Source organism: Rhipicephalus microplus, chromosome 5, assembly GCF_043290135.1.
Source record: "Rhipicephalus microplus isolate Deutch F79 chromosome 5, USDA_Rmic, whole genome shotgun sequence".
In the NCBI taxonomy this organism is placed as follows: Eukaryota; Metazoa; Arthropoda; class Arachnida; order Ixodida; family Ixodidae; genus Rhipicephalus; species Rhipicephalus microplus.
The window spans coordinates 172,128,197-172,152,948 of NC_134704.1; the positions used below are offsets into that span (position 1 = coordinate 172,128,197).

The 24,752-nt window shown below is 42.1% G+C and overlaps 1 protein-coding gene across 7 annotated transcripts; it reads left to right on the forward strand.

The window, feature by feature from the left end:
• Positions 1-65: 65 nt before the first annotated feature.
• Positions 66-24,424, forward strand: LOC119174121 (uncharacterized). 7 transcript variants are annotated; one of them, XR_012895484.1, is made up of 5 exons: positions 100-271; positions 631-655; positions 13,729-13,937; positions 21,473-21,877; positions 24,204-24,424. XR_012895484.1 is itself a non-coding variant. In XM_075896195.1 (3 exons), exon 3 carries the CDS (start codon positions 18,978-18,980, stop codon positions 19,416-19,418), a length of 441 nt encoding a protein of 146 aa, XP_075752310.1. In that variant the 5' UTR covers positions 66-271; positions 13,729-13,937; positions 16,997-18,977; the 3' UTR covers positions 19,419-20,279. The 7 variants fall into 7 exon arrangements, 1 of the variants encoding a protein (XP_075752310.1); XR_012895485.1 differs by lacking the exon at positions 631-655 and having other exon boundaries at positions 99-271; positions 21,528-21,877; XR_005110162.2 differs by lacking the exon at positions 631-655 and having other exon boundaries at positions 101-355.
• Positions 24,425-24,752: the final 328 nt, after the last annotated feature.

The window sequence follows — 24,752 nt, forward strand, 5'->3', positions numbered from 1 at the left end:
GTGTGGTCTCGAAGAATCTGGACACGTGGGCACTGAACCGACGTTAAAGATCGGGTGAGTGAAATATCAGACTCACACTGTACTTGGCTCTTGCTTCCTCTTAGTCCACGCGTCCTGTGGTGATCAGCAGCTGCGGACAGAATCCAAGAGAACAGAAAGCTCACACCGATAGAATATTTTCTTTTGAGTTGGGCCAGTTGCGTCCACGATAAAAGCGGCGAGCAAGAGTAATGCGACGGACTCAGGATCATCGAGAGGCACAAGAACGGCAGTAAGTACATGAAAACGTCATGCTGCAGTTGGATTCAGCAATAAGCGGGGCTGAACATACGTTTCTGCTTGCCTTTAGCTTTAGGTGAGGTGTAGTTTTCAATGCAATAGTTCCTAATAGCCCGTCACAAAAAATAAATAAAGAAGAGTTAGACCACGGCGTGGGCGTCAATGTTGGGCTCATCTGCTATGAGCGAAAACTCGGCGTTGTGCGTGAGTGAAAATGCGAGTTAGATGCTGGTATTCATATTAGCAAAAATTTTCAATTCTAGTGAGAATAAACGGTAGGCATTCCGCGTGACAAGCAGTTCTACCACAGAGCCATGACAATATTTTATCTCCTCATTTATCAATGCACAGCAATTATTCAATTACCTTCGTAAAGGTACGTATTACTTTTGCATTTTACTGTCTCTATAGCTCGAATTTTCAAGTTACCATAAGAAGGGCTAATCCGTTTTATCAGATACTAAAGCGAAAACACTTTTTGGCATTTCAAAGCGGAAAAACTTAAACATCAAAAACAATTCGTCCCCCTCATCGGCTCGCAAGTGCTTCGACAGAGAAGCGCTGATGATATAACCTTTTCGAAGGAACTTTATCGCCAGTCCACAAAATTTTGCTTGTTTTCATCCGTAACTACATCAACAACTCACAGCAGAGTAAAAGCATGAACAAGTGATGTAATAATATGGGGCCGCTGTGTAGCGCTTGCCTCCTCTGCAATACTATATAGCGCAAGACGCAAAAACGTCACATAGGCGACTCGCACCGCAACGAACCTACGAAAAATCATCATAGCGGAAATGTTAGCAAAATTTCCCTATATTGTATTATTGCCTCGTAACATTTTCTTTCTCCCGTCAGAACATAACTGAGTTATCACTGTTGTCATAGCAAACTTCGCCTTACTTATTGGTTCCCGATATATGGATTGGATGGATTGATATGGCTATACCCTTTAGATCGCGTGGTGTCTAACGCCACCAAGCCATAGTACATAGTGAACCAAGAGCTAGGTATATATTTTTTTTCCCTTCAAATAGGGAGGCCGAGGACTATAGCACCCCGCAGTGAAGGGTCCAATACTTACTCGCGCCTTGACTTTAGCCACCAATCATAGAACCTCCTTGTAGTTAATTCTACCCACTTAAAGTCTATTTTGCCCTCCCTGTTCCTAAACAACAGTGCGTTGAAAAACTCTGTGCCCTCATCCTGAACTATAGGGTGAAGCCTTTACAGAAAATTATCAAGTTTTCGGCAGGTTCCTCTTCCTCTCCACACGCACTGCAACCCGGGTCTACCCCCTCGTATTTGGCCCGATATGTCTTGGTTCGCAATACTGCCGTCCTGGCCTGAAACAGTAAACAACTACCCCGAGTATAATGATAGATCCTTTCCTTGGCAATTTTCTGCTCAAAAGTTTGATAGATCTCTAGGGCGGACTTCTTAATCATGCCGATTCTCCGCATATCGGTCTCAGCTTCCTTCACCTTCTTTTTAACCGATAATTATTTTTGGTGTGACCCCCAGCTGTCTTCCAAGTATTTACCAGTCAATTTTCTGGTTCGCTTCCTCCATTTCGCATCGACATTCTTCATGTACAAGTAGCTCAATACCTTCCTAGCCCAACGCTCCTCCCCCATTTCTATCAATAGCTTATCAAATGTCACCTTGCTGCTAGCTTCCTTGACCTCAAATGATGTGCATCCCATATCACTTTTTACTCCCCGATTTGGTGTATTACCGTGAGCTTCTAAGGCAAACCTACTTATTCCATGTTGCCTAATTTCTAATCTTGTTGAACTTCTCATCCCATGCACAAGACTGCATCGCCAAACGTCGGACCAGGAACCATGACCCCTTTCCATATTCCTCTCACAACATCATACCTATTGTAATTCCACAGTGCCCTGTTGTTCATCACCGCTGCATTCATGTTACCTTTCGCCATCAGGTATATATTGTGTTCCTTTAGGTACTCGTCTCCATTGCTTATCCATACGCCTAGATATTTGTATTTATCTGTTATCTCTAGCGTGAGCTCCTGTATTCTAAGCTCACTACCTTCATTATCATTAAAAATCATGACTGCTGATTTTTTCCTTACTGAATCTCAAATCCAACCTATCTTCCTCATTGCCACAGATGTCCATCAATCTCTGCAAATCTTCCTTGTCGTCGGCCATTAGCACTATATCATCTGCGTACATCAATGCTGGTAGTGCCTGTTCATTGAGTTTTCCTTGTTTGAAGAGAGAGAGGTTGAAGCCCAGTCCCCTTTCCTCTAATTTGGCCTCTAATCCTTGTAGGTGCATCATGAATAACAAGGGTGACAGAACACACCCCTGCCGAAACCCCCGTCTTACCTCTGCAGGCATGAATACCTATTTTTCCCACTTTACAACTGCCGTGTTACCTTTATAGATTTCCTTTAAAAGATTAGTGACTCCATCTTCCACACTTAGTGTGTCCAGTATTTTCCGCAAGTCCTCTTGAACCATGCTATCGTATGCTCCCATGATATCAAAAAATGCTAGCCACAGGAGTATGTTTTCCTTTTATGCTAATTTGATGCACTGCGTCAGTGAAAATAGATTCTCTTCCAACCTTCTGTGTTTCCGAAACACATTCTGCAGTTGCCCCAGCACCCCCTCGTCCTCTATCCGTGCCTGCAGCCTTTCCTTTATAATCTGCATCACCAGCATGTAGACCACTGATGTCACTGTTATAGGACGGTCGTTGTTTATGTCAGCTTTGTCCCCCTTTCCTTTATAGATTATGCTCATCCTGCTAAGTTTCCATCCATCGGGAACTTCACCATCAATTATTTGTTTACTCACTGCCTCTCTCAAAGCCTGCTTAGACTTCGGACCTAATGTCTGTATCAGCCTAATTGGAATGCCATCTCAGCCTCTGGATGTACTACTAGGAACACTGTTCTCAGGCTTTTCCTACTCTCGTTGTGAAAATTATGTCATTGCGCCACTTAATTCATCCTTGTCTATAGTGTTGCATAAAGCACTTCTCTGTTGACATTTTTCTGTCACTCTTGTTCTTATATATTCAATAGCTTAGTCCCTATCTAGCCTAGCACGTTGAGCTGTAGTTATAAACCTCTGCACTAGGCTCGTCTCATTTCTCAGGGAGTTTAGATGGTTCCAAAATTTCGCAGCTGCCTTTCTATCTTTTTATAAACTTCTGCTAGCCAATGAGTTCCCTTTTTTCTAATCTTTTCATTGATCAGAAGGGATGCATTCCTTCTACAGCTTAGAAAGATTTCCCAGTTTCTTTTAACATCATCTGTCGGTTCACCCCGCTGATTAGCATGTATGTGTTCCCTAGAAGCTTCCTGACGTTTTGCTATGACTTTCTTAACTTCCTCATCCCACCAACTCTTAGGTTTGTGTCTTCTTTTTCGGGGTGACTTGTCATATGCCCTAGCAAGCTCTAGCTCAAACAGTCTAATTAGATTCGTGTATGTCCACACTGTTCTATCATCCTCAGTGATTACTTTCTCGATTGGTTTAGTAGCTATTTCTATTTGCCTTTCTGAATAAAAATTTTCTTGTAGTTGCTCATCTTGTTTGCTTTCCACTTTCGCTGCTCTTCCAAAACTCAGCTTGATACGTTTGTGATCACTACCCAGACATCTGGAGCCACCTTCATCGATGTTTATTCCCCTCAGCTTATCATACATCCAATGTGACATCAGTGTGTAATCTATCGTGGACTGCAGCTTTCCTACCTCCCATGTTATTTGCCCTTCACACTTTTCGGTACTGTTGCAAGTGATCAAATCATGCATTTAACACATATTCATGATCATTTTGCCTGTTGGGTTGGTATACCCATCTATATCTTCGATGTGCGCATTCATATCTCCTAGTATCATTATCTCGTACTCTCCTCCTAATTTCTCATTGTCCTATGTTATACACTCTACCATTGCCTGGTTTTCTTCTCTGGCCTTTGCTCCCGTCCACAAGTACACCAAACCAAGGTGTGTCATTTAACCGCGCTCTAAAAGCAGAAAATGAGGCCCTTCAAAGTAAAGTCGCCAACCTCGAGCAGTACTCAAGGTTAAATAACTTGGAAATAAAAGGGGTGCCCTCTACCCAAGGAGAGGATTGTTCCGCAATCCTGACTGCCATTGGCGACAAAATCAACTGTAAGGTCTCGGCTAGCGATGTCGACACGGTACATCGTGTACCTGCAAAGTCCGGTCAAAGGAATATAATTGTGCGGTTTTGCTCTCGTGAAAAAAAGAACGAGTTCATGAAGAAAGCCAGAAGGGCGCGGCTGAACACTCGAAGTATAGGGTATTCAGGAGAGAACGCACAGGCAATATTTGTGAATGAGCACCTATCACCAGAAAATAAGCGCTTGTTCTCTAGGGCACTTGCCTTAAAGAAAGAAAAAGGATGGCAGTTCATCTGGACGGAAAATTGCCAGATTAAGGTGCGGAAGTCTCCCGACAGTCGGGTAATTCGCATTGCTTCCGATTCTGATTTATGCAATATTGCCTAACATTTTGCAATCAGTCTAGTAGTCAATCTTTCAGTTACGTGAAATGGCTTCGTACATTCGACCTCACGAACTTCAGACCTATTTTTCCTTGCCCTGCCGTTCACTAATTCATTTTAATGCACGCAGTCTGCAAAAAAACATGGATGGTATCACAACTTTCTTATCATCAACTAGTCACAGGTTTTCTGTGATTTGTATTAGCGAAACGTGGCTTTCCGCATCTCATAATCACTTGTATACCTTCCCCTCATACTCTGCTGAATACTGTCACCGCGATAATAGTAATCATGGTGGTGCGGCTGTTTTCGTGTCCTCGGAACTGCGTTTTCATAGACGACTTGACTTGACACTCAAAGTGGCTAACTGCGAATCTGTTTGGGTTGAATTTCACGATTCATTTTTTTCACAGGACAAAAAAAAACCTTATAGTTGGTTGCATCTATCGTTCACCGTCATCATGTGGAAGTGCTTATTGCTCGGCCCTTGGTAATTTGTTGCACAAATTATCACTGGAGCAGAAAAATGTCATTATCATGGTCGATATCAATATTAACCTCCTAGATCCATCCAACACACTGTTCAATGAATACGTTAACTGCCTAAATGGCTTTGGGTATGAAAACCTAGTTACGCTTCCAACTCGATGTCCCGCAAATAAACAAGGTACACTTATTGACCACGTTTTATCAAATCTCCTTAATAACCCTGACTGCGGCGTTGTCGAAGCCTCTGTTACCGATCACTATCCAATATTTGTGCGTTTAAATTACACTCCTCGCGCTATTGTCACAGGCCTAACCAGAAAGAAGCTCAATTCAACAAAGTTCTTTGAGTTAATATCTGCTACAGACTGGAACCCAGTCATCGCGTGCGATAACCCTGAAACTGCCTACGATACATTTTCAAAGATAATTTCCAATGCCCTTGCAGATTCTACCGAAATAATGAACTGTAAAAAACCGTTCTCAGCTCCTCGTAACCCATGGCTATCTAGCAGTTTGCTTGATTGCCTGAAGAAAAAAGATAACCTTTACAGAAAAACAAAAAAACAACCGTTCAATACTGCGCTTCATGATAGGTATAAAAAATATTCTAATCGTTTAGGAAAACTACTCAAACATGCCAAAACACAGTACTATGAAAATAAAATTAAGTGTGCCGGTAATGATGTAAAAAAACAGTGGGTAATTTTAAACTCGTTTTTGGGTAGATCCAACCAGCATAGCGAAATAACAATGATAAAATCGGGAGACCTACTTCTCGATAATCCCTTAGACATTGCTAACTCTTTTATTAACTTCTTCTGTACAGACAAGCAACGGGAAGACGATCCTCTAACCCAGCCTTACCCACGCATGCCTCACAGCTTTTTCCTTCACCCCGTGACACCTGAAGAAATAGTCACTATCATTTCTAGTCTAAAAAATACCGGGCCCGGTATTGATAATTTCCGCCCCTCTTTCATAAAACTCATAGCAAGTTTAATATCTGAAACATTTTGTCACATAGTAAACCTTATTTTTACCACGGGAATTTTTCCAAGCTCCTTGAAAAAAGCCAAAATAATTCCTGTTTTCAAGAAGGGAGATAAGCGTCTCACATCTAATTATCGACCTATAGCTATACTCTCATTCTTTAGCAAAGTTGTTGAAAAACTAATAGTAACACGCTTGTCTTCCTATTTTTCAAAATTTCATGTCTTATCAACAAATCAATTTGGATTTAGGGAGGGATACTCAACTGATTTAGCATTAATTTACTTGACAGATAAAATCCGGCAGGCAATTGATGCAGGTAATTTGACTGGGGCGCTCTTTATTGATTTATCTAAAGCATTCGATTCACTTGTTCACAATATACTATTTGCTAAATTAGAGTCTATTGGAATAGCAGGCCCGCCACTGAAATTACTACGTAACTACTTAAAAGATAGAGAATATATTGTGTCTATATCTAACACTTACTCACACCCTAAAACAAGTAACATTGGGGTACCGCAGGGATCAATATTAGGACCTCTCTTATTTTTAATATACATCAATGATCTTTCACAATGCCTAAAATCATCTGACTGTATTCTTTACGCTGACGACACTACTATTTTCTGCTCAGATAACCACCTTGATTCATTAATCTACAAGCTTAACCACGACGCGGACAGCATAGTTACCTGGTGCCGGCAAAATAAACTACAGATAAATGCTACAAAATCTCAGTTCGTCATCTTTTCTTCTAAGCATAGGATTTATTCAGGTTCACCATCTTTAACTTTCGCTTCAAACACACTTTATCCTACTGACAGTGTCATGTTTCTCGGAGTCACATTAGATAAGCACCTAAAATTTGATGAGCATGTTTCATCGTTAACAAAGAAGACAGCTTATGGCATTAGGATATTAATTAAAGTTCGCAATTTTTTTCATATGAACACACTAATATCCCTTTATTACGCTTTCATTCATACGTATATTAATTATTGCATATCATCATGGGGAAACACGTATCCAGTCCATTTATCTCCATTGCAACACACTCAAAATCAGGCTATTCGCATCATGACACATAGCACCTACACATCAGAAGCATTGCCTTTGCTCACCTCTAACGGCATTCTGTCGGTGGGAAAACTACATAAATATTCCCTTGCAATACTAATCCACAAATCCATCAGCGGAAAGCTCCCGTTCCCTATAATCATCAAAAGCCAGTATCCTTACTCTTTGTCAACACGTTTCGCATCCAGCAATAGCTTCTTATTACCGAAACCCAGAACTAATTATGGTAAGTTCACTACTAACTTTTCAGCCACACAACTATGGAACTCATTACCATGCCATGTTAAAAATATCTCCAATTTCCACGCATTCAAAATCAACCTTCGGAATTATCTGCATTCAGCATAGTCATTTCATCATTTCATCATCTCTGCTTTCTTTTGTAATTTTTAAATAATCCAACGATGTTTCAGTGTTAATTGCTTCTTTTTGAGTGTTTACTTTGTGTACACATCTTTGTTGCGTTAAAGTACTTTTGTTTACTCAGCTCTTATAGGAGGTCCCCTGTACAGTCTCTTGACTTTGGGACCTCCCTCTGTATCAGTAGTAAACCCCATTGTAACCACCATTTGTAACCAATCAATTTCAATAAACTTTCAAACTTTCAAACTTTCCCTTTTAGCAATAAATGTTCCTTGCACTCCTGCTTGACCATTTGCCAGTCGGTACTTTTATGAATGAATGCCCCAATACCACCCCCTTTCTGCTGCCTTCTGTTCTAATGCAATATTCACATGCATAGTCTGGATTCTTAGGAGGTTGTTCGTTGTCCCTAAGATGTGTTTCTACAAATCCGTATTCCATCGGCGTCTTCTCCCTTAGCTGTTCTTCTATCTTTTACCACTTCAGCCTATTCCTGCCACCCCACATGTTAATATACCCTATGTCTGAATATGCTCGGCGCTCGTGGCTACGTCTATTTCGGCCCCGGACTCTACCTACCTTAGATAATAATGCCACTTTGGAATCGTATCTGTCCATACCACCTGTTAAAGTCTCCCTGGTTGCTTTTCTCGTTACTAGCTATCCCGCACCTTGAAGGGCCCGCGTGCCTTCCAGCCTGAACCAAGTGCGACCTCTGTCAAAAGTAGGGGGGGGGGGGGCTCAACCCCCTCAACTTTTCCCAGTGATGGGGGGGGGGGGTGCTCGCGCCTTCTTTGGTCCCCCGGCTGGTACGCCTATGCGCGCTGCTGTTGCGTGCTATTGTAGACCTTGTCCTCTCCTTCATTCTCTCGGTATTCTTTCCCTCCAATTTCTCCCTTTTCGTGAGTAGGATTGCGAACCGGGTGCAATCTGGTTAACCTCTCTTCCTTTCATTTGCTTTTCTTTTTTCTCTCTGTGAGGACACATTAGCGCATGAAAAAGTAAGCCCTGACTCAGCTGTCCACATAACACCTTTATCTCGACCAAGATGTAAGTGTTGCAAGCACCTTCAAGAAGACGTTAGAGTGAAAAACTCCGATAGTGATTATGTCCATCCTATCAAACTTAGCTTTACCTGCATTGGTTCAAACGTTTAGACACGGTGGATTTTTTATATTGTCACAAGCTGTACACTGGTGAAACATGACAACCCGTTAATGTAGGATTCAACGGGAATCGTGCAGACACGGCAAACAAAGTACCGAACGCATTTTCGACACCATTTTAATGTGAACTTCGATGACCTCGAACTTTACAACATTCAGTCAAATTTCTGGTCACAAAAAGCCATTAAGTATAGAGTCCTAGCTCATTCACAAGGTTAATACACTCTGCAGACAGCACGTATAAACGTTTCCATATAAGGAGGCTCTTGAATCCTTGAGATATGGTACATATTGAACAAAAACTGATGAGGATTAAGCCTACTGCCAGAAATTTTTATGCCACCGTTGCTATATTTATTGATTAATACTCTGCACCTTGTTGTAAGGTTATTACAAGAGTGGAAGGTAAATTGTCATACGATCATGCAATCAATGCACGTACCCAAAGAAAAGTGTTTTTAAGAAAACATAACACAGTAGGATAAATTACACTTCCGATTATCTATAGAGAGAGAAAGAGGGGAACATGAAATGCAGGAAAGTTAATCAGGTTGTACCCGATTTCCCGCCCTACGTGGAGGGAGGGGCGAAGGGGAGGAGAAGAATAGAAAGAGGATAACGTTCCCTGCGCACACATAGTCACGTGTGGGAAGTGTTTGAAACGAGTTCCTCCGCATCTTATGTTGTATTCTGCTTTCGTTGACCTATAACGTACTAATATGACAGTAATATATATAAATATATGTATATATATATATATATATATATATATATATATATATATATATATATATATATGATACAGAAAGTAGTAATAGTAATACTTTCTTTTGACAACAGAATCGAAGTTGGGCTAGTTGCATATGCATAGTATAACTGTCGTTTAAGCGCATGAAGAAACACAAAGGAACAGAGTACAAGTGCTTTCCCGCAACTAAAAGATTTATTAAAAAGAGAAGAAGATATATTTTTCGGGATACTGAATCGTTTTCTTGATTTAACAACCGCTTAATTCGCAAGCTGAAGATTTTTACATAAGAAGACGTATAAAATTACAAATAAGTATAAAAGTATAAATACGAAGAGTATAAAATTGCGTCAGCCAAGCTTCGGTGTTGCTGCACGATAAAGAGTTCGTTTTTCTAGGTTATTTTTCTCGCTAATCTTTCTGTTTTTGCTTTACTCACTGTTATCGAGTTGCCACGGTTGTACTGTTTGCCTTCACACGCACTCGTTGATTTTTATTGCCTGCTTATATATTCTTCTCCTTTCAATAAATTTTTTAGTTGCGAGAAAGCGCTTGTGTTCTGTTCCTTTGTGTTTATTCGCGCGCTTAAACGACGGTAATACGTTCTTCTGACAACCATATTTCAGCCAAACGTGGACGCCCTTCCCCTTTTTTATCATATACTTTCTTCCTTTTTCACTTACCCGAATCGTATCGGTGAACTCTCACAGTGGCCCAGCTCCAACCTCACTTGCCCTCTCCTCCTTTGTTTAGGTTAGTGGAGAGGGTACGACGCAGAAACACTTAGTAAATCAGTTTCAGCTTTGAAAAAGACAAGTACACTTCGCAAAATTTCTCATCACAAAATTGCTGCACACCATTTTTTTTTGTTTTGTTCTCTGAAGATGTTACTTAAATTTGTTTAGAAAAAAAGCGCCATGAAAACGCCGTGTAGTGCGTGAAGTGTCCTAGAACTGTGTAATACTGTGTGGCACAAGCGTGAAATCACACCAGGCGTAAAAAACACGGGAATTGCCCATAAAGTTGAAGGCTCAAAGGCCACTCTTCACAAACGATTCAAGCATAAATAATCATTTTATAAGCAACAACATCAAGAAAGTGCACTGCTGCGCATGTGGGCACTTAGCAACTGGGCCGCCGTGGTGGTCTCTCGTTATCGTGCTCTGATGTTGACCCGAAAGTCAGCAGCGGCCACGCACCGTGGCCGCATTTTTCGACGGAGGCGAATATCTTGGAGACCTGTGCTCTTAGACTCAGGAACAAGTTAAATAGCCCCAGCAAGTGTTTTCTATTGAAATAGAGAATAAACGAAGCAGTTGTTGTCACCGTTACTTGGCAAGGACTACTCCTTACCGCTTGAATGGTATAAATAAATAATATAAAAAAAGAAAATAGACTATGTGCATATCTAAAGTCCTACTTAGTTGAGTGATCAAGTTCTCATATGGGCAAAACAAACACGTACAGCCACCACGCTCACTTATTGCTATAGTCTGCTCAGTAACGCTCACAAATCTTTGTTTCTTCGAAAGAGCGTCGCAGCACCTTCACTGCTTGCACATTTCTTTTAGATGGCCATGGGTCTAGTACTTTATCCACTGCAAACGTTCGCTGGAGATGTAGCGTCTATCGACTTCCTGTTCGACTCGCCTTCAGTGTGTGGCGTGCTTCGGACAGCTGAGCAAGAGATAATTGATATCATCGTCGTCGTGACCACATTAACATGCTGACTATGTTGCACGTTGAAAACGATGTAGGAAGTGCTTTGTTGTAAGCAGTTGCGAGACTTAGCTGACGTATGAGAGTGTCGATACGCCTTGAGAGATGACAGTCTAATTGGCATTCAAGATTAGGATAAACAAAATATAGGATCGATTACCTTGTTTTGTCTGTGAACCAGCCAGACAAGCATGATTCACGTTTCTTTGTTCCTAAAGTTGTAATAACATTGTATTGAGATACAGGAATGAAATGGGTATGCATAGAAAAATGAGCGGTTTTTGCCAAATCATCTGCCATTTCATTTCCCTTGATTCTCAGTGACTGAGAATCCTCTGAAATGCCACCTGATGATTCGACTTCGTAGCTTCTGAAAGCTCCTTTATTGTAGCGTGCCCTATACGCAAATCAATGTGTCTTAAAGTGACATTTTCTACACATGCGAGTGCCGCCAGAAAGTCTGTAATTACCACCCATTTTGTTGGTGTCGTTGGCACTTTAATCAAGCTAATGGCAAGCAAAGTCGTCACGACCTCCAACGTTGTTGAAGAGGAGAAAAGACCAAACCGACATGCATATTCTTCGCGTGATTCCGGAATCATCACCACTGAACGACGTCTTTCCCAGGAGGTGTAAACTTTCGGAGCATATCGAGGGTTCGGGACGCTAAACCGCTACAGTTACTACATTTATTACTGGAGGCAATCCTGAACAGTTTGAAACGGCTGACGCTGTACGTCTTTCCTTCCAGCACGTTTGAGGTGTCCACTAAAATGCGAAACCGGGTTAACTATTGAGCAGGTGATGCAAACGTGGCCTGATGGCGCTATCACTCTTTGCTCTTGAAGGGGAAGCCCAACTTTACTCCACTTTTTGATCTTGCTATTCTGGGCACTGCTAAAAGCCTGATATGCAGATATGAATGGCAAACACTTCTTTACTAGCTCCGAGATAAAATTGGAGGCCCCGAAAACAAACCAGCAAGAATTAAAAAGTAAATGCATAATGATCAACAATGTAGACAGATTTGGAGCACTAGTGCAAAAAACCTAACCATACTTGATTGGCTAGAAACATCAGCAAATGATTTATAAACACATTGCGAATATTCTTGCAAGCGCAAATGACAAGTTCAATGCTCTGTTTCGGTCAAACCAGAAATACTTGTCACGTATATAGCTTCCTTCTGTGTAACGTCTTTTCTTGCGCTCAATAGTTGTGCCACAGAATTGTTTTGAGTTAGGATGACCTTAGACCAACTTTAAAAAATGAAATGTTTTCCCCTTCCATTTGTCGAGCTTGGAGACACGGGGGTTACCGATCGCTTTCAAAGGAGATACTCATAACATTGTACCGTCGTTCAGTGGTAAGAGCCTCCGCGATTTGTTCTTTTGTATATTTAGTTACCTGCGTCTGTAGTGCCCGGAGTTCCTGTATATATTTTCGATGCGATGAGCATTTCATTTCGTCACCTTCGTAAGTCGCGCAAGCTATCTAATTTGATAAGGAAAAGGCTTTGGCCTGTGGTCAAGCGCTGTGTTACCACTCTAATTCGATGGTCCCAGAATTAATAACGCTGAGGCATAGAATGCCTGCGGGAATAACACCACGGTTTTCTTTCCCGCTAGTTCAAGTCACTTTCTTGGCTCCTCTCTCGCAGGTTTCACTTCACTGGACTTTATTACAGAGCACAAGTTCACTCCAATAAACCTGGTTTTCTGAAAGAGCCCTGCATCATTTTTTACAGCTGACAATATGTTGGCACCCCACCGTGAATAATGGCGAGAATTCGCATTTCAAATAAATTCACTGACTGCTTTCAAGTGAAGTGTTAACTCAGCCGCACACCCATACTTACTTTCAATATATGATTTGCAAAGAAAAGTTTCACTGCAGGAAATAGGGATTTTCAAATGAACTTGTTACACCAACACATTCCGCGAAGGGAGGTAGGTGATTCCCACCACCTTGTTCTCGCCCCCGCGTGTATATGATGTATCCTCATTTCACCCTAGCTTTTATGTGATTAGCCTATTTCAGAGCGCAGCCGAAGCTATTAATAACTTAATCTGTAGTTTCCACCAGCGCAGGTTTCATAGTTACGTGTTGTGCTTAAGCTCTGAATTATGCAGTGTTGTACTACTCAGCATGTAGTTCTTAATGCCCATGAGCCCCTTGATCATAATATATTAGCACGAAATGTGGGTATATTCAAGTGCATAGCCACTGATTGTCTATAGTGTGCAGTTTCACACGAACACGGGTTGTGCCAATTTATCAGTACTTGTTTACCAAGATCACCATGTGCACAGATTTTGGGAGCTTTGCATACTTCCATTAACACATTGTCAATGCTAAATTTGTTTATCACTAATAGGAAACACGAAGGTGAAAACACCTACTGAAACACTCAAACAGGCGGGCAGCACCAAATTAGTCTGACACTTTTGAAAGCCATGAACCCGAAGTATGGGTGTACATGTATTATTTTACGAAATTATCCAAGATCGCTGAAGAAGCTGAATACCACATTACTGCTCATAAGTTTGTCATTACCCATGGCTGTGGAACTTGCTGCTGCGAATGGTAAGTGGTTGGATTGTATCAGTGTATATAAGTGCAAATCGCCAAATGAGTTTGTCACTTTTGCATACGAACACACAGAGGAATGTTGTTTCGTTGCAACTTGTCATTCCTCATAAACGGTTCATTTCACTTACTTATGTTACGTGTAATTATTGCGTCCAAGAGTTGTAGCGGTGACTGAGGGTCATTTCATATACGTGCCATAGAGTGCAAAAAAGACCGTTTTATGTAACCGAGTTTCAGTGATACTGTCACGTATATATACACTAGCGACGTGACACAGTACACAAGGGAAGCTACATTGCGCTAGCCTTTGCCAGCGAGAAAACACAAAAGAAGGTTCCCTCGCAGCAAATAAAAAAGCCAGATCGCCACAGAGGGACTGCTTTCAGGATTCAGCTGAGGGTCCGTGTACGCTCCATAGCCATACCAGTCGTTAGCGCTACCTCTGTCAGAACTTTAAGTGGCTCCATTGTTGCGGCTACACTGTTGTAGGATCCTTCCTTACGTGTGCAGCATAGAAATGAATGATATGCTGTATTATGAACCTATCAACCAAAATACTGAAAGGCGTTTAGACAGGATTAGGCGCGCACACAAACACGGACACAATACGGAAACGTTCGCTAACACTTTTCAGCGTCTTTCCTTTCAGTGTCGATAATTGTAGGCATGCCTAATATGTAGTTTAAACACGAATCACGTCCACCTAGACCAATAATCTGCGCTACTACTAACCACTGTGTTTGTGTTCCGAAAGCTATGTATACAAAGATTCCGGTTTAACCATAACAAAGCATGTGGGATTCTAAACGTGAAGTCTAAACATGAAGACCACACTGTCGGAAATGTTGTCAATTCAAAAAAAGCCTTTGCGATAGTTCATATTGCTACGTTCTTTTCCTCAAGTTTTGTTATCACTCTTTTACACTACGTTCAGCGCAAACCGCGCCTATGGTGTTTGAGAAGCTTCGAGGCTCATGGTAATAAGGGCTGAAGCGCGAGCACGAAGGTGCTAGAACAAACGTGAAACGAAAGGCGAGGCAAGGAAAGCAAAGAGGACAACACGAGCTCTGACTACCAACTGAATTTTATTTTTTGCAGCACACATGATAACATATACAACAGGGAACCTTTTAACAGCAAACGTGAGCAACGCGACATATTCTGGGAAAGGGTCTGATAAAAATAAGGTACAATGATAAAATGGCTAACCTTTATCTAAAAGCGCGAACTCTTTGTCATGCAAGGCCACCGAAGGTCGGCTCACGCATCCGTCACCATGTTTTCTACTATATTATGCCTCAGCTATTTCACGGGTTAATTTGTCCATGTGGCGTACCACCACACTCACGCCCAGAAATCGAGGCTGGCATCCGCAGCTTTTACAGTGCAGAACGAGGTTTGAACTAATTCCTTTCAATACATCATTCAATGCTCTGCTAACCTTTTATTAATGCACCGCCCAGTTTGGCCAGATAACAACGATCACACGTTAAAGTAAGCATGTATGCAACACCAACTGCGCAATCTATAAGTTAATTTATGTGTTTTACGGCACTTGTGCAACTCTTTTTGGCGATTCCACTGAGGCACTCATCCGTCACTCTGCAAATCTGGCTTATTTTGCACGGGGCTAATAAAACTACATCCACACCATATCTCGAGCCTACCTTCTTCAGACCATGAGATATATTGTGGAAGTATGGGATGACTGCAACTCTTTTCCCTCTTTATTACGTCCTGCCTTTTCTTGTTTTTGTTTGATTTTCTGCAACAAAGTTTCGCACACTGAAGATATTACAGATTTTGGAAATCCCACTGACAGAAGTCTGTTAATCTGCATTGTTACACTATCAGTCATCTTGTGTGGGCATGACTTAGATAAGCCAGCACTTACAAACGACGAAGAAATAGTTCTCTTGACCAGTTTTGTGTGGCAGGAAGCATGGTTTAACAAGAGTTTAACACTTCGAGGTTGGTATTCCCAGCATAAGTGATTTGGAAACAATGTAATAATAATATCTAAGAACCTCAGTGATCCCTGTTGGGGAACTTCGAAAGTGAAGTATAACCCACCTCCATGCGTTTTAAAAGCACTCAATACAAGTTCAGTCGGGTTTTTCCTATTTGTTACAGAAGGCAGCAGAAAAATTAGAGTCGTCCACATATCTGAACGCGGTTTGTACCAAATCTACGAGTTTTTCAGCGAAAAATAGTTGGAGTCATCCCATACTTCCACAATATATCTCAGGGTTTGAAGAAGGTAGGCTCGAGATATGGTTTGTATGTAGTTTTATCAGCCCCGTGCAAAGTAAGCCAGATTTGCAGAATGAAGGATGAGCCCCTAAGTGGAGTCGCCAAAAAAAGTTGGACATGTGCCGTAAAACACATAAATAAATTTATAGATTGCGCAGTTGGTGTTGTATACATGCTTCCTTTAACGTGCGGTCATTGTTATCTGGTCAAACTGGGTGGTGCATTAATAAAAGGTTAGGAAAGCATATGAATGATGTATTGAAAAGAATTAGTCCAAACCTCGTTCCGCACTGTATAAGCTGCGGGTGCAAGCCTCGATTTCCGGGCGTGAGTGTGCTGGTACGCCACATAGACAAATTAACCCGTGAAATATCTGAGGCGTATTGTATTAGAAAACATGGTGACGGATGCGTGAGCCGACCTTCGGTGGCCTTGCATGACAAAGAGTTCGCGCTTTTAGACAAAGGTTAGCCATTTTATCATTGTATCTTATTTTTATCAGACCCTTTCCCAGAATATGTCACGTTGCTCACGTTTGCAGTTAAAAGGTTGCCTGTTGTATATATTATCATGTGTGCTGCAAACAATAAAATTCAGTTGGTAGTCAGAGCTCGTGTTGTCCTCTTTGATTTCCTTGCCTCGCCTTTCGTTTCACGTTTCTTCTAGCACCTTCGTGCTCGCGCTGCAGCCCTTATTACCATGAATTCCAACCAACTAGCCCAAATAGCCGTTCTTCTTCAAGCTTCAAGGCTGTTGTAGATTGTTTTGTTAAGGTTACGCCCACTTCGTGAACCTTTCAGATTATTCTGGAACTTACGTCACCGCTAGCGATAACGCTAGAATGTTCGACGCCATGTGTATAAATGCCGATGGGCTTCACCGCTTGTTAGTTGATCGACGGCCGACGCTCTGTTCACCGCTGTGACTGATAGTGTGTTACTTTCCTTTTGCATGGCCACAAGTTTTGCCCGAATAAACAGTTTCTTTTTTGACGTGGAGTCCACTCTCTTCGTTCACGTCACAACCTTATGACAATATACAGGTCATTTTCAATTAGATTGGTCCCCAGAATCCAGAGATGTATTGATGTCGGGGACTCTCTTCTAGCCGCCTTCACCCTTCCCTCTATTTCAAAGCGCGGGGAGGGGAAATCTGGTACTGCGTAACAGAAGGAGGCCTTGCGCCATCCATCCATCACAAGGCTGATGAATGGATTTCGGGAAACGATAGACATAGCCCCTGAGCAAGCCAAGGTCAATGTGGGATGAGGGCTCATCGACATATCTATTAAGAAAATAATGGAACGAGAACAGTCATATGCGAGCGGGGAACGGTTTAGTGATGAACGAATGGGGTTTTTAGATGTGTGTCTTCATAGTTCTGGTAACTGGCTCTGTTGGTGTTATGATTCACGTGCTCCGAAAGATTTACTCCCATTTCATTTGGGTCATTCCAAACTAACCAAGACATATATCATGACAATACGCCTCAAGAACGCATCAAACGAGCCATGTGTGCACCTAACAAAGCATAGCATCCATAATAAAATCTCACGAATGCAACGATTTAACCACGTTTTGGTTTCCGTTGCTCAAAAAGAGTTGAAAAGAATTCAAGGAAGTTCAAGGCAATCGAATGTCCATGAAGATGTATCGGCAGAAACTAGACGCACATCCAGAATTTCTTATATTCATCAGCTGTCACATAACCTAAAGAAGGTGGCGCTTGGGGAAAATATTAGGGTGTTATTTTCAGTGCCGGATAATCTTGGAAAATCGTGCGTCGTGACAAATTCTTCTCGAAGGAAAAATATGGTTTCCACAAAAAATCATACACACAAATTTGTTGAGTGCATATTGTTTGTTATATATCTTATTTCATTCTCGTGGAAAACATGTCGGCCAAACCAGTGTGTGAGTGAGCGACTGAGAGAGTACAGTTACGAATAAAATAAACTGCCACTGGAAGGTTCTCACGTTCATGCATGTGGCTGACGGCTTTTGTTGTAGAATACCATCATTGTTGGTCGGCCTAAAGAGGAGTCGGCTAGTTTGATTGTGGACGCCGTACTTACTGACGCTCTTGGCAATGTTTGTATCAGCAAGCCCTCGATTGCATTTTCACCTAGGGAGCTTGGTTTTCTGCGTACACTGTTATGCTTGGTTAATCTGTTATGTTTTTTTGGTAGATAACCCTTATCACGCATATATATCTGGGTGATCCCACGTGCTTATCTGTCTGCCTGACAATTGTGAACTAAAAGCTGTCTGAGTTCGAAAATAAACATTTTATTTCTAGTAGCACTCTATCCTCCGCGTACGTCTATCTCTTCCTGTTTCCGTATTTCACCCCGCGCTACAAAAAATTCTTTCAAATTCTTCACCAACAAGCCCACCATGCAACTCTCGTCAGTTGCCAAAAGGAAAGCTTGTAATTACCGCGCTGTTTTTAGACGGGGATATCAGAGCCAGGCCTTAAAGGGTTGAAGATTTTAGGAATTCGTTGACGTCGACGGACCTGCTGCCTGATGTGGTGCACCTCAGCGCGTATCAGTTAAACCACTTTTGGCCGCTAACGACGCGGTACACTCTAGACACCTAGTCGCCTTGAAGGAGCTTCAGGTGAAGGGGTGACGCTGCGTCGTCATCGATCCGCAGGATCAGCAGGTGAAGCTCAGGCTACACTGACTGCTGCACGGTGAGTGAAGATGATGTGCGGGCTTCGCTGACAGCAATTGACAAGGTGGTGGAAGTGAGCCGCGATCGCAGGCGCGCCCCGAGCATGGCTGAGAAGTGCTCGACCACCCAGACAGTCCAGCGAATGTTGAAGACCGGTCTTCAGGTCAGAGACATCACACACAAAATCCACGTGGACAGGGAGCTGGGCTTGGTAGCGGTGTCTGTTCGGTCGATGGGGTGCTTGCGCCGCCAAAGCACAGCTCACGCCCGCCGAGAATGCACGCCCGCCGAGAATGCAACTGAGCTTGTAAATGTCGAGAAGGCAGCGACAGCCGAGGAGGAAGACAATGCAGAAGAGCCTCTGGGCGAGACATCAGAAAGCAGGGACAATATGTGTGTCCCCAAGGCCACGCTTAAGCGTTCACGCGACGCGACCGAGAAGCCTCTCAAGGGTTTGCCTATCTACAGCGAGCGAGGAACCACCTGCACATTCACCACAAGAGATGCGGCTGAACCTCAAACCCGAGCCCAAGAACTCAAGTGACTGGAGATGAGTGGACACGGTGAAAGAAAAGAACGCCGGCAAGCAGGAACACCAGCCCTCGGGGCGGGTAGCTGAAGGCTGGTCACCAAAAGTAAGCGCCACGCTCCGGGTCTACTTCTTTTAGCGAATAAGTCACCATGGCACCGACTCCGTAATTCAGTATAGCCAGGCTTCACGTCAGAGGGTTGGCGGCTAGGAGTAAGCAAAGTTAGCTCTTGCGGTTGATCACAGACCAAGATCGTCTTCGCCATCCTGGGAACAAAGGTGGACGGAAGAGTATTGGTGGTGTTAAACAAAAGAGAGAAAGGAAAAAAGTCGACAAATGGTAAAGCATGAACCTGTGTGTCTTTGCTAGGGCACATGTATGTTACATGTTTTTTTTTTTTTTTGTAACAAAGCTCTGGTATGTGATGCAGCTTTTGCATTGTTCAAGAATGAATGTGCAGAGATTGCATAGGGTGTTCGAAAATTTTATATGGGGCTCACACTGAGAATGGTGCAGCTGGACCAAAATGTTAAGCACGTGAAAGACGGGGGTCATGGTTTGGCGCACCTTTTTGTTAGACGATTACTAAATAGATTTTTGTTTTCTCGTGACGTCAGTGATCCATTTTAGCGTACAGTATGCCAACTCAGGTTAGGCAGTGCCTTACCAGAAGTTGTCACTACTGATAGCAGGCCCGGGACGCTGCGTGGCTATCTCAAGGAAGTGGTAGACAGTGCACGTTTTTCATCTGCTTGGTTTCCTTTGGATTACCTAGCAAGTGTAAAAAATACAGTTGGATTATTTTGTCTCTACCGTTGAACGGGGCCATATACAGTGTGAGTCTACTGTCGCTGTTGCTGGTTGTCGCTGTTGCTGGTTGTCGCTGTTGCTGGTTGTGTGTAGTTTTAATGAATGTGCACACCTAGCCCGATCTACTTCTTCACTCTATTATATTTCACCACATGTAATTTTGTACTGAACGGTGCCACGTGCATAGGTGCTGATTCAACGTCTATGTTTTGTTATTTTTGTTGTGAGTACAGCCAGTCATGAAGATTGAATACGAACTAACAATGTTCACAGCTGGACATTTAACGGGCTGCTCAAACACAAAGAACACACGTAACGTACTTGGCCGTACAAACACCATGAGCACGTGTATTAAGCAATTACCTAATTGACACGACGTCTGCATCATTACATACCATAGAGAAAAAGGACAGAATTGAGGTAAAACAAATATATCCATAAACTTGTACCATTACTTGCTTCCTAGAAAAGGAATATTTTATGGAAGTTATTACATGTACTTTGTTTCTCACAGTCGCGAATACGTAATAATTTTGAGCTGCTTTCAAAAAAGAAGGTATCATTTCTACCCAGTGGCGTCATGAGAAACTTCACTTAACAACTAGATTGCATATGACTACGTTTATGAAAATTGTTAACGAGACGCCGAGCACAAGCAAGAAAAACGGTCCATCTTTCCCTGTCCGTGTTTTTTCATGCGCTAGAAAACTCATGCTGCTAAAAGACTCATGCTGCTAAAATAAAAAAGACTCGTTCTGCTAAAATAAAAATCGTCTAAGAACCATAGCCTGAAATCTGAAGGGACTTTCTGAATGGATGTTTTGCGTTGAGTTGCGAGTGTGCGATTGGCTATGGTACTACATTGCGTGTAACTTCCGTCTGTTGTGGTAAAGAACTTCACTGGTCATACGCACTCAAAGAAATTAAGAGCTCGAAATATTAAGTTACAAATTAAAACAAGAAAACCTGGTAATTGCCATTTTAGCCTACGAATGTCGTTCCGTCGATGAGTGGCAGTCAAAAGTTGACTTCAATATCTGCAATGAATATTTAAATAAAATCACTTTGCCCGAAGTATCTATTATAGCCAGTGGTACTGATGCTCAATTTTTGTTATGGTTTTATGCAATAGAAAAAAATTCGCAATCAGCTTTACGCATCAACGCTCATAACACATTTAAAGCCAGCCTACTATACCGGGAGCGCGTTGTGACGCTGAGAGACCTGAGGGACCTATAGATATAATAACTGCTTTCAGATTTGTCGGAAAACATGACTGGCCTGGAATATCTCTTCAATCATCTATCTTCTAGATCAGCAGAACTCCAGCTGCCCAGAAGACAGTTCTTTCTTAATGTCTCGGAGAATTCCAATGACAAGCCCCCTGAAACTTTTGGATTTAACCTTACAAACGGAAAATTATTGCAGAAAAGCGACGCTGAAAAAAGCGACGGGTCACCAAATAATTGTGAATACAGAATGGATAATGCTATATCTTGTTACATTTCTATACTGGACTGGCATGCCATTTACAAAGGAGAAGTCAATCATACTGTGTTAGGGTACGGGATCTTCAATCTCACCATCACTATAAAGAAATGAGAGCTTCCACACAATTCTGCTCACCTACAAATTTACATGAAATTTACAGAAAAGCCAACTGGTAAGTGCTTTACTGATTTCGTTTCTTCGCACGGATTCTACTTAATTGTGTTGTGCGAAAAAAAAAAGAAGAGAAAAGGAGATGAGAAAATGAGTGACGGGAAGTTTCACTGCATATGCGTCCTGTTTTATAGACTCTTTAATCAATTGATTCAAGAAATAACAAAAAATTATAATTCGGCAGATCCCAGGTATCTTGACAATCGATGTTATGCAAAGCAAGCGGACGGAACGTAACTGTGTTGTAATTTTTTTATCGAGTAAAACGTTACGAAATAACGCTAACAATATGTAGAAATGTTGTATTCAGAAACATATGTGGAACAGCCGCATATGTTTTCTAGAATCAGTCGTTTACATTTGCGTAACGGTGCTAACAGCAACAAGGGCATTAGCACCAGAAGCATCGGTAAGCTGATATATGATAACGCTTGTGCCAGCGAAGACGGCGAACCTGGACACTGCTAGATAAAGGAGATTTAGTTGATGACGCTTAACCCCAAGGACGTTAGCATGATGTAATGTCTATGTCGAAGAAGTAGATATGTAACGTTTGTAAAATTAGATAGCCAGCACTGCAGCGACAACGAACGTTTCAAGAACATTAAGGCCTGTTCGAAAAGCATTTCCGAGACCTGGCGTGACTTGAATACGTGATTACCACGCACAATGCTGGAGTTCGATTCCCTCCTGGACTCTAACGTTTGTTCTTTGCATTCATCAGGTCAATGCCGACGATGCCAATTTTTCAACACTCTCGTAATTAAATCACTAATGTCTGTTCTTGCTTTATTATGGTCCTCGGGAGAAAGATAGTGTTCTGTCACCTGCGTGTGTGAGTTGAATCCACTAACACTTACTGGTTTATAGAGGCCCAGCAACTCCTTTTCAAGTAGCCATGAAATTGATTCGCTAAAGGAGCTCAGCTCCTCACAAAATCACCACCGCAAACATTTTTTTGGAATCCATACAGTGTACGAGCGGAATTGCAAATATTTATCGCACGCTGCAATTACATTTTCTCTTGTCGCGTCTCGACGAAACCACTGGAAGCAAAGCAGGGCGAGTTGAAGCAGGTAAAGAAAATGCGTCATGCGTGCCTCGTGGCCTTGAGCACTTTTTTTATTTTTTTTTATAGAATATGGGGCTTTCCAGTGCGGTGGCACACGCTCGCGTGGACATGTCGCGGTGACCCGCGGCGGCCAGGGTAACGACCAAATGCGCCGTTTACAAATTGACTAATGGCAGACACAATGCCTGTGACGAGCGATTTTTGATCTTGTATCGTCCTTTTTCGAGAGAAGAGAAATCATGTTTTATGAGACTTTGTGATGTTATTGCTATTTCCAGGCCGTGTTCTGCGCTCTAACAAATGACCCCCGTTTTTTCCCGAGCCTCGACTACCAATCGTCAGTGTTTTCTGACCATTGTTGAAAATTGTCGCAGGGTCCCTTCAAAATTGGGATGGCCAACAACGCTGAGTGCGACGACTGTTCTGTCAAAGAAACGACCGTTCGCCCAATTTAAGCAAATTAGAGGCTTCATCTTTGTAATGCTTTAAACACCTGGACGGAAGCTTTTTCACCATCGGGAATACATCGCGACCATGGGACTGGCGGATTCAATTCCAAAATGAAACAAAAGTGCTGTTGCGTCTGCTCAAGCATGGCGGGCTCATTCACCGCTGTGATATCAAACACGGAACTGTTACGTCACCTACTACCATGACAACTGTGCTTCCTCCTCTGTAACTTTTTTTGCTATCCCCCTTCTTTTTTTTCGATATAATCAACCAGGTTCAGCCTTCGCGGCGTTTCTTTCTTTTCCATCGCTCATCGAATTCACCAATAGCGCGTTTGTCGATGATTTTCAATAATTAAGTTTTGTAGTTAGCAATACATTGGCTGAATCGACAAGTAACGTCTATCCAGCACTGGAATGAAATTTACCCTGGATACAGTGTTAAAAAGTAAAGACGTGCTTTGATTCATAGTTGCGCATATTTTCGCAACAAAATGCCTCATATGAATTTTTCAGCACCCCTTCGTACTTGAGCGGCAATTTTTATTATAGTTGTAAGTCATTTCAAGACTAGAAAAAAAATCATGAAATTTCACCAATATTTTCTGTTACTTTTAGGGTTATTCGGGTTTCTTCGGTGATGAATACTTGGTATTTCGCTAGAATCTGGCAACTGGGAATCTTGATTCATGTATTTCAGTTTGATTTGAGGCCTCACTTCTATGTGCGGCAACAAGATTATGACAATTAAAGGCCGCTATGGTATAACAACAAGTTATTTTAAAATTATGTTTTCTTTGTTACAGATCGTTACACAGCTACAACTCCTTCAGACTTTGTGCCAGTTGCGACTACAATACCCTCTTTCCAGGAACTTCACATGTTTGAAAAAAATTCCACACTGTCAAAAAGTGCTTGGGTGGAGCTAAATAAGACAATATGGGGGAAAATCAAGTTTGATCTTATGAGTGCGATGATGACAAAATATAGTGGGTTGGTTGAAAAGGAAATGCAGTATTAACAAGATCGTGAGAGTATTAATTCACTTACATATAAGCTGCACATCAGTGTACTACAATGACTTCCAGCCGTAGTTCTACAAAAAACGTTTCGACAGCAATACCAAGCTCGGCAAACTGCCCTGGTTACCAGAATTTATCGTCATCATGAACAGCGCACGCTCTCCGAGTCCTCTTCACACTTTGCTTTCCACCTTGACCACGTCATATTCCCTAAACAAAACAAGTTGGTTTTATCTAGGGGCCTTAAAACACGTGCGCCCTGCACGCGCTCTCCCGCTGCGCCGATTCGTCCGTCGTGACTTCAAAATAAAAAAATAGCCCAAATCTGCATGT

What these genes read in the sequence shown, in the direction of transcription:
- LOC119174121 (XM_075896195.1), top strand. Translation starts at nt 18,978, where the DNA reads ATGGCTGAGAAGTGCTCGACCACCCAGACAGTCCAGCGAATGTTGAAG.